General features: G+C 32.8%; 2 protein-coding genes across 2 annotated transcripts; one reads left to right on the plus strand and one right to left on the minus strand.

Annotated features, from left to right (window-relative positions):
* Nucleotides 1-1198: 1198 nt before the first annotated feature.
* LOC149212437 (uncharacterized) lies at nt 1199-5106 on the minus strand. The gene is made up of 3 exons (XM_089388686.1): nt 4918-5106; nt 1630-1964; nt 1199-1468 (listed from the first exon to the last, which is right to left on the minus strand). The coding sequence occupies exons 2-3, from the start codon at nt 1951-1953 to the stop codon at nt 1199-1201; spliced, it is 594 nt and encodes a 197-aa protein (XP_089244812.1). The 5' UTR covers nt 1954-1964; nt 4918-5106.
* Nucleotides 3030-4635, plus strand: LOC149212438 (uncharacterized). Its single transcript, XM_089390610.1, has 4 exons — nt 3030-3163; nt 3248-3372; nt 3615-3697; nt 4004-4635. Exons 2-4 carry the CDS (start codon nt 3255-3257, stop codon nt 4322-4324), a joined length of 522 nt encoding a protein of 173 aa, XP_089246736.1. The 5' UTR covers nt 3030-3163; nt 3248-3254; the 3' UTR covers nt 4325-4635.
* Nucleotides 5107-11381: the final 6275 nt, after the last annotated feature.

Here is an 11381-nt window from a genome sequence, read left to right on the forward strand (position 1 = left end):
ATTAAGAAAATTCAATGACAAGCTTGTTCGCCAGAGTATATTTGCAAATATTCAACGTTGATTTCAAAGATTTGACAGCGAGGATATTTCTTTCACAAATTGCAATTGCTATATCAAGTAAATACATATATTATGTAAATTCAATAACAAGGTAAATTTAACATTTATTTCTAAGATTCAAGCTTGTAACTTCCTCCAATCACAACTTGCTGGAATGTTTAGCCTTCAAAGTAGCAAGCCTAGTGGGTTTAGTGAGAGCAATGCTAGTTGAGCATATATGCTCTATGTATTGTTTGCGTGACTTGAACCCACGTGCTTTCAAGTCCTTTGGCGTGATTTTGGTACTTTTAACCATAGCATCAACATTTATCTTTTTTGTTTTCTGTGGAAATTAAAACATTATCAATAAATATCAAAATCCACATAGATATAATGAAAATATGCGGACCATGTAACGAATATGAAAAGACAATGCATTGACTAGCTATCAACAAATATCAAAATCTATATAGATATAATGAGAATATGGGGAACATGTAACGAATATGAAAAGAAAATGCATTAACTAGTCATAAAAATATATGTCAATGTTATTATGAGCTAAGATATGTAGTATATAACTTACTTCTCTTAATTTATCTTGAAGTCTAGGTGAATGCCGCAATGGTTGAGGAGAATGTGATTTTTGGTGAGTATCATGTCCACCATCATACATGTGCAAAGGTGTTTTGGGAAATGTATATTCATTACTCTGAACATTAGATTATACATAGATATAAGTATGAATCAAATAAAATTAAATGTAAAAATATGCTAAATTTACAAGAGTATAAATAGCTTACCTTGCATTGTGACATTGGACGTGAAGATGGTTCCAAAGGGAACACCTGCACCATAAATAAGAAATAACACACACACGCATAATCAAAACAAATCAAGGATAACGATATATAATACAAAACATCCATTTCTCATCCCATCATTATGGTAAAACATAACAATTTATATATTAATATTTTTAGTGGAATAGGTTATATGGATTAAAAACTTACTGGCCCAATAACCCCTTGAAAACCTTGAAATCTAGGTGAGCGGCGTAATAGTTGGTGGCTTGAACTTGGGGAATTTTGTTGATTAGGCTATGCATATCAATAACAATGAGTATAATAAATATAAATATTATTTAATGTTAAAATGTCTAAAAAATTAATATACGCAAAAAAATGGACTCAACTGTGTTGTCATTGTCTTGATTAGTTTCATCAAAGTTTAATATATAGTTGTGCCCATCTAATCTTTCTTCCCCCACATCATCAGGAACCTCAGTCCTTGCTTTCTCTTTTAAAGCAATGTCTATGCGCTTCATTGTCTCCATACGTCTACGAGGTAGACTTTGATCCCAACGTTGAATTTTTTCACAAATTTTTTGCTTTGAAGTATCATTAAGCTGATCAAATGTAACAACTGACTGTGAAAACAAGTTTCAATGAATTTAGTCCACAACAATAAATTAATACTAATAAAAAACATATACAGATAAATACTAATAAATACTTACAGCTGAAAGAATTTCATCATTAACAATATTAATAAAAAAGCATATACAAATAAATACTAATAAATACTTACAGCTAAAAGAATTTCTTCATTAACAAATCTTTTATATGCTTGTTGTCGTGCACGACATAGCCTTGCATCTAAATCATATTGTATTTTGGCATTTTGCCTTTTTACTACACTTGTAGATTTAACCGCCCATATAGCATTTGCATCTCTTACTCGACCTCTTTGACGTGGAGGAATTGGTGGGAGATTGTGGTTGGTAGCCCGATGATGATTAAGGCCAGATAGCTTAGATCGACTCAAGTTTCCCGCACAATCACCAACAAGACAAATGAACAATTGCTTGGTGCCTTTGATAGTTACCTCCCATTCATGTCTATTGTCCTCCATTTTCTTACTTCCTTATAATGAATATGTAAACAATATTGTTGTTAAAAACATCATAAAAACACTTTAAAATAAAAATCAATATTCATATATATTTTTTTGTGGTTACCATAACTATCAACTTTTAAATAAAACTGAAATATTTCCAAGATTTCATGGATAAAATTGAAGTAAACCCATTATTCTCATTTTTACCCCTAAATAAATATGAGATCTACCTTCAAAATAAAAATATAAACATGACACATAATTTGAACAAATTTTATTTTCGAAGAATAATGGATAAACTGAAAATAATGGGGAACTGAACTGATTTGATAACAGTTACGACAGGTTAGTTAAAATTTGAAATATGCAAATTATATCACTGAAACATGGAATGTTAAGAACTATCAAATTTGAAAATTAAGATTCTAAGAGGTCCCAAATTTCCATGAGAATAATTACCCTAAAGAAGACAAAAAAACATCCGAAAATTAAAATTACATGAACTTTTTTTTTTGAGATAATTAAATAAAACTGAAATATTTCCAGGGGATAAACGAGTTATGTGCATCCATGCATCCATGAGAAAATTTACAGACTTGGAAATTTAAAATCCTTCGGCGCTGCAAACCTTTAATTGCTTCAGAGATTTAGATTTACAGATGTATCAAAACAGTTTTTGGAAAAAAAATAAAAATTACTGGGCTTTACTTTTTAAAAAATGGAGCAAGAGGGTTAACTGGGCATATAAATGTGCTGATATTTTGCAGAGGCAACCCCAAAGCTTGTTCTTCAGCTGATGAATGTGAGAGGGCTTACGATTTCCCATGTCAAAAGCCATCTGCAGGTATGCACTCGTTGCTTTTTAATTCCAAGCTGCAGAGTTATTGTTTTTCCAGAACAAAAGTTTGACATTGTATTTAATGGAATATTCTGTGATGTTTTCCAGATGTACCGTACTGAAAAGAACAACCAACGCAACCATGGTAATTAATTTAGTTTAGTTCTTCTTTTCTACACTATTTTTTATTGAATTCTACTTTTGTCAATACAGTAACAACTTTGGGCTTACAGAATCCCAAACCCAAAATTGCCAACAACAATCTATGCCAACAAATGGCCAGAAGCAACATATCACAGATAACGATGGTGAAGAGGATCTGTGTTCTGATTTTTCAAAAACATCTACGTGATCCTCTGCGTATTCACTTGGAACAACTCATAATAGGTAAGCACTGTAACCATAAATCCTTCTTAATTTTGAAATTTTGGATTTTCAAGAATGTGTGAATTCAAGACTGCAAAATTACAGGCTTTGGATGGGAGATACGGACTCTTTTATCATGGCCAGTGAACGAAGTGCTCTCGATCATGTAAATTCAATTGAACAGCAGCCAACCTGGAGTGATTCCATACAACCTGGCACTGGTCGTCATGGTAACTTGGTTGGAAAATTTCATAATAGTTTTCAGTCTGATTTACAATTCTAAGATATCATAGTTTGATGATGAATATATTTATTTCATTCGTTTGAAGATTCTTTTGACCTTTTCTATAAAAACCTGTTTTGTAAATGTATGTCTGAGTAACAAATACTCTAATATTTAGACATGAACCATGTTTGACATTTTGAAATAGTTAAATTGCTGGCTTGAAAGCAAAGTGTTTTCATTTCTCAGGTCATATCGCGGAAGAAACTCCAACTCCAACTGATATTTTTAACAAAGGAAACTCCGACTGCAGATCACAGACAAGTTTGAAGGTCAGCGAAAAAACCCTAAATAATGAGTTCATTTTACTAAATTAATTAATTAGATAAATTTTCCGAGTTACTGTGCAGTGCAAGAAGCTTTTTAAATTTGATAATGTATAATTTTTTTGATGTAGATTTTTATTGTGAGATGAATTTTTGGAAAATAATTAGTTTGTTACACATTTATTGACGTGTACTGAAATGTTTGACCAACTAAGTTAGCCAACACAGTTCTTTTGCAAAAATTCATTTTACAATTAATTTGTAAGTGAAACTATGAAATTTTGTTGATCTTGTTTTTTCCTTCGTGGACAGGGGAATGAGGTCGAACATCTGGTTCACATCTTATTACTGCGACATGAACAAAGTAATGTGATGGATAAGCCCCAGGAGCCATTGAGATACCCTTCTGAACTGCAATTGACAGGAAGATTATGCCAAGGAAATGGGAAATGGGAAGATGAAAAAGATGAAAAACCATTTCATGAGACAGTTGATATTACTAATCTATCACTTAGCCTTAGTACAACATATAACAAAACAAAAACATCATGCCCAAGAGAAAGCGGTCTTCTCTCATTAAACTATAATAGCTTTCAAGATCAGAACGATATCAAGCTGGATTTGACGATATGAACCGTGGCGCTCGAAAAATCAGAGACCAGAACGAATATTAATGTTGATTTCGATGGTTCAAGATAACCAAGTTCGCTAAATTCTCTTCTCTTAGTTACAGGGTCCTCGCTATGGTTGAAGATAACCAAGTTTGCTAAATTCTCGTCTCTTAGTTTCAATAAACTTTCAGAATTTCATTCTTCAAAAGCTTAATGCCTCGTGCTTTTTCTTTTCTTCATTGTTTCTCGTTTTACTTGTAATAGATCGGTTTAACAGTGTTGGACTTGGGAGACCAACACACCAGAATATATGATCTATGCAATTTTCAAGCACGCAGACAAGAATATATATATGATCTATGCAACTTTTAAGCACAGATGGCACAACGTAAATATTTCTTCACAGAAGGGAAAAATTATGGATCGATGGCTTACTAATCAAGAAATTACCTTGAGATATATTATTGAGATCAGAGTGACAACATCCAAAACAAACCCAAAAATTAAATCTAATTCATCTAGCCATTTTAGGGCATACACCATGAAGGAATTATATAACCCTTCTATATATAATCACAAAGTATTGAACAATTATGATCGTAAAGGTTTTAATACCGTGGCAATGGAAGTCACCCGTGATCACCAATCTCTGTTCGCCGCTGCAGAGCCGTGTTCTTCTTCGCTGGTTGCAGGGGCTGCTCTGCCGTGTTCTTCTTCGCGGGTCTGAAATCTCGATAGCGTATGGAGTTTATGGATCCCGGCACCGGTAATTGCGTGGGTTGAAATCTCGATAGCGTATGGAGTTTATGGATCCCGGCACCATTAATGCGCGGGTTGAGTTGGTAAACTACAGAGGCGCCGGCAGAGTTTAAGTCCATTAATGGATAGGTTGGTGAACTGATTATGTCCTCAAACCGGAGGCGGGCAGGGACACCGGCGCCGGACGCGGGCAGGAACAGGCATTGCCGCAGCTGAGTGATGAGATGTGCATCCATGCATCCATGCATGCGATGGGCTCTCCGGGTGACGGCAATCTGGTGCATTAATGATGCTATAGTCCATGAAATAGCACTTGCCAACTCGCTGCCGACCATCGCCGAATAGTCCTGATTAATGTTCTAACATATCAGCCCGTACTCGTTCCGCCATGTCAGAGACGGCAACCAATAGATCCCATGCTATTGGTCCATTAATGCTTACCCCATCTTATGCCTATAGCATGGGATTCATGGCTTGCCATCGTATGCAGCACCATATTCCGCCCCCATGGCATCTTCCGGCAATAAATGCACCGGTGCGAATGAATCTGATGTATAGATACGACCGAGATTTCTGGTTTACTCCAATAGATTTGTGGCTGGCATTTACGATCGGATCGGCTCGTATCTACCAAATTATAATTTTTTCGCCGTTTGATGAATGAATTCCGCCTTTTAAATAACAGCGGAAGGGCGAACAATAGTGTCCATTTCTGCTTGAAGCCAGTCTTTCTCAGAGCTGAAGCTGCGTACTCAGACCTGGAGCTGCGTTCTCAGACCTGACAGATAAGTTTATTCTGCTAACATTACGATTTTGCATGGCCCAATAACATGGATTAGCAGAATATAAGGACCGATTCGCTATTCGCCACAGAGTTCAGAATAATGTGATTAGTTGTTTATACTTTGATACTGTATGAGAAATCCCATTATTCTACAAGCGCAACCCTAAACAGTAGAGAAATGGCGGAACTTTACTAACGCTAGTTTATCAAATGATAATGGGCATTTTCGATGCCAATACGCATGACCTTATACTATTATTCTTGAGAAAAGTGGTATCACTGTCCCTTTTTGCCTCCACATATGTCAGAGAATGTTTGGAATTTCGATAAAACACTAACTATGTGCACCTATTTTTAAAGTTTTTTAGTTTTTAATTGATTTTAAACTAAGGTTGATTCGTGATTAAATAAATATGTTGTTAAAAGTTGATATGTGTTTTGTAAGGATTTAATAATTTACTGTGTATGGTTTAAAAAGGAAACTTGGAAGACAGTAGAGTGACTGAGATGTAAGGTCAGTCACGATCTGAACTCCCATTTCTGATTTGTTCAAATCATGTAAGACTTTTTTTTTTTACCTCAACATTCTTCAAAATAGTCAAAATCATTAATTGAAAGGAATAATGGCCCAATAGCATAGATTAGTTCGAGTTTCTTAACATATAATTAAATTTTATGGAATATAAATTATTTTCTATAAAAAATTAATTACATTTACTTTTGAGTCAAAATAATATTTGTTTATATAATTTGGTTTATTTGTATTAGTTATTATTTATTAGTTTGCAATGTTAAAATAAATTGGTTACCAAAACTATATTGGGTTGTATGATTTTTCAATTTAATTTAATTTAATTTGGCATAGTTTTACATATGAATTTGTTATGATTTTGGTTTCAAAAATACATATCTACTCATATTTTGGTTTCGAAAATAGCTGTGAGATTAGATATAATTTTGTTTATTTAATTGAACACTACATATTTGTGAATGAAAGTTTATAGCTAGCCTCTTAAGAGAAAGGAAGTGTGACATCGTTTTTAATTTGGTTTTTTATTTTTCACAAGTCACAAAACTTAATTTGTAAAGGAGTAAGTGGTCCATAATCCACACATATTTTTTTACTAACCAAAGCATTTTTACTTCATTAGCAGTGGGACTTTGAACAAAGGGCATCAAGTTTTAAGAGCTTTTCTTCATAGTTTATTTGAGCTTACTTTTTCACACCATAAGTGAAGGAAGACACCTAAAAGCAATCATAACTTGAACAAACTAAATTTCCCCACAGGGGCCATAAAATAATTTATTTTGTACAAATTAAAATATGTTCCCAAAATACTCTTGTTAATATCTAAATGGAAATTTTGTTATACTAAAATGGAAATAATTCACATATTTGTCATTGAGATTTTGAAATTTGTTACCAAATGATATAGAACCGGTTATGGTTTATTAAGTTTTATGTCTTAGGAGCCAAATCAATGTTCTTAACATTTATTTATAAGTGGAGAAAGAAATACAACTAACACATTTTAATAAAAGCAGACACATATTGAATAAATAAATAATCTACCGAGTTCATCAAATGTAATGACAAAAGTGGGATTCTAATTATAAATAATCTACCGAGTTCATCAAATGTACTGACAAAAGTAGGATTCTAATTCTTACAACTAGCCGCAAAGTTTATGTTCGGTTAGAAAAATTCAAAATAATAAAACTAGTGCAACCATAAAAATGAGATGGCTAATAAATATTGGTAGATATCAATTTTCAAGGAGACGTGCCTTTCTCAATATATATCAAAGTAAAAAAAATTACTTCCAAAGCTTGTGTTTTTGAAAAACAATATGTTTGATTAGAAAAGTTCAATAAAACTACTGCATCCATATAAATTAGATGACTAGTAAATAATAAATATCATTTCATAATCAATAACAATAGACACTACTTTAGTATATCTCATTTTATTAAGATTTAAAAAAAATAAAACTTAACTAATCTATAATTGTATTTCCCTTCGACCGCTTCCACCTCAACCACTCATCACAAGTTGTACCATGAGACCAACATGATGACACCACCTCCACAAAGACATCATATTTCATACATGGTTAGTCTAAATTTCTATGAAATCTATAAGTTGATTAATGACCCAAATATTACCTTTACCAAAGTGGTTTACGTGAAAAGTATAAAATAGTTACCTAAAAATGTGATTGCTATTCTTAGTGATATGCATTAATCAAGACCATAATATCTACTCAAACCAAATTAATTTCGATGCAACTTTTATAGGTATTTGAAGAATGAAGAAGTGGGAGAGGATTAATGAGTTGGAAGTTGAAGACTCAGAGGATATGATTGAATTTTCAGCAGAAGATTTAACATGGACAGGGATTAATGGGGACCAAATTGCAATTATTGCATATTGTCGACTTGATGATTTTATAAGAGGAGAGGAATCGAGTGAACGGGCACCCACTCAATTTCTTCTTGCTTCTCAACGAAGTAAAAAAGCAGAGGATATCGGACAAACATATTTTTCAACATATCTGGAGTACATGATGTGAGTCTTTATATCTTTTTTCAATATATGTATAATTCTTTTCAATATGCATAAATGTTATATCTAACTTGTTGTAAATGTTTTATATATAGTTATTGGTGTGCATATGGTCCGAAGTGCAACAACAGAATTATGAGTGCATCCTTAGATCAAAACAAAAAACACAATCAACATGAAAGTATTAAAGTTGGTTGCCAATGTCACTTCATTGTGCGGCGACTTCAACTTAGACCAGATGATGCTGTAATAATATATACTGCATGTAGGCATATTGATAAATCCAATGTTGTTTGTCATGGAAAAGATGCAATCGGTAGGCCTATGAGATTCAATTATGCACCACATTTAACAAGGGATATGCGATCTATTGTCCAACATTTAATCCAAAGAGGTTTTAATGTTACAATGATATGGGATAAGTTCATCTCTGATGTGAAGGATGGATTCGGTGAGTTATACATAGGGACATCTCGAGATACATACATGACAAGACAAGATATATTAAACATTTACAATGATACCATAAGGCTAGAGTATGTTAAAGATCAAAGTGATCCAATTAGTGTAGAATGTTGGTATAAGGAACACGCTAAGAGCTTTTTCTTCTACCAGAAACAAGATCTTGCTGAAAACATCCCTTTTATCATAGGCATACAAACAAAGTGGATGCGTTCAATGATGCTAAAATATGCTCACAACAATATAATCTCAATGGATTCAACATTTAGTACAAATAAGTACGGGGTGAGTACAAAATTACCCTAAATCTAATTCATTTATTCAACACCATTTTAATGCTTGTATCTTATATAAATATAATTATGTACTTTGTTTGTAATGTAGTATCAACTTTACACTTTAATGGTCTTCGACAAACATCACAATGGGGTTCCAGTAGCTTGGGTTATATCATCACGCAATACTATAGTTGATATTTGTAAATAAACACATCACCTTAATGCTTCAATTTCAGCAGTAGCATCATCTGTAATGAAGGCTTTAACATGCCAATCTGGTTGCTCTTTCTTCCCAATGGCAAAGAGAGTTGACATCCATTTACAAATATCAACTATAGTATTGTGTGATGATATCACCCAAGCTACTGGAACCCCATTGTGATGTTTGTCGAAGACCATTAAAGTGTAAAGTTAATACTACATTACAAACAAAGTACATAATTATATTTATATAAGATACAAGCATTAAAATGGTGTTGAATAAATGAATTAGATTTAGGGTAATTTTGTACTCACCCCGTACTTATTTATACTAAATGTTGAATCCATTGAGATTATATTGTTGTGAGAATATTTTAGCATCATTGAACGCATCCACTTTGTTTGTATGCCTATGATAAAAGGGATGTTTTCAGCAAGATATTGTTTCTGGTAGAAGAAAAATCTCTCAGCGTGTTCCTTATACCAACATTCTACACTGATTGGATCACTTTGATCTTTAATATACTCTAGCCTTATGGTATCATTGTAAATGTTTAATATATCTTGTCTTGTCATGTATGTATCTCGAGATGTCCCTGTGTATAACTCACAGAATCCATCCTTCACATCAGAGATGAACTTATCCCATATCATTGTAACATTAAAACCTCTTTGGATTAAATGTTGGACAATAGATCGCATATCCCTTGTTAAATGTGGTGCATAACTGAATCTCATAGGCCTACCGATTGCATCTTTTCCATGACAAACAACATTGGATTTATCAATATGCCTACATGCAGTATATATTATTACAGCATCATCTGGTCTAAGTTGAAGTCGCCGCACAATGAAGTGACATTGGCAACCAACTTTAATACTTTCATGTTGATTGTGTTTTTTGTTTTGATCTGAGGATGCACTCATAATTCTATTGTTGCACTTCGGACCATATGCACACCAATAACTATATATAAAACATTTACAACAAATTAGATATAAAATTTATGCATATTGAAAAGAATTATACATATATTGAAAAAAGATATAAAGACTCACATCATGTACTCTAGATATGTTGAAAAATATGTTTGTCCGATATCCTCTGCTTTTTTACTTCGTTGAGAAGCAAGAAGAAATTGAGTGGGTGCCCGTTCACTCGATTCCTCTCCTCTTATAAAATCATCAAGTCGACAATATGGAATAATTGCAACTTGGTCCCCATTAATCTCTGTCCATGTTAAATCTTCTGCTGAAAATTCAATCATATCCTCTGGGTCTTCAACTTCCAACTCATTAATCCTCTCCCACTTCTTCATTCTTCAAATACCTATAAAAGTTGCATCGAAAATAATTTGGTTTGAGTAGATATTATGGTCTTGATTAATGCATATCACTAAGAATAGCAATCACATTTTTAGGTAACTATTTTATACTTTTCAGGTAAACCACTTTGGTAAAGGTAATATTTGGGTCATTAATCAACTTATAGATTTCATACAAATTTAGACTAACCATGTATGACATATGATGTCTTTGTGGAGGTGGTGTCACCATGTTGGTCTCATGGTACAACTTGTGATGAGTGGTTGAGGTGGAAGGGGTTGAAGGGAAATACAATTATAGATTAGTTAAGTTTTATTTTTTTTTAAATCTTAATAAAATGAGATATACTAAAGTAGTGCCTATTGTTATTGATTATGAATTGATATCTATTATTTACTAGTCATCTAATTTATATGGTTGCAGTAGTTTCATTGAACTTTTCTAATCAAACATATTGTTTTTCAAAAACACAAGCTTTGGAAGTAATTTTTTTTACTTTGATATATATTGAGAAAGGCATGTCTCCTTGAAAATTGATATCTACCAATATTTATTAGCCATCTCATTTTTATGACTGCACTAGTTTTATTATTTTGAATTTTTCTAACCGAACATAAACTTTGCGGCTAGTTGTAAGAATTAGAATCCTACTTTTGTCAATACATTTGATGAACTCGGTAGGTTATTTATTTATTCAATATGT

Source organism: Pinus tabuliformis, chromosome 1_1, assembly GCF_031772625.1.
Source record: "Pinus tabuliformis cultivar Carrire ecotype Pingquan chromosome 1_1, CPIR1, whole genome shotgun sequence".
NCBI lineage: Eukaryota > Viridiplantae > Streptophyta > Pinopsida > Pinales > Pinaceae > Pinus > Pinus tabuliformis.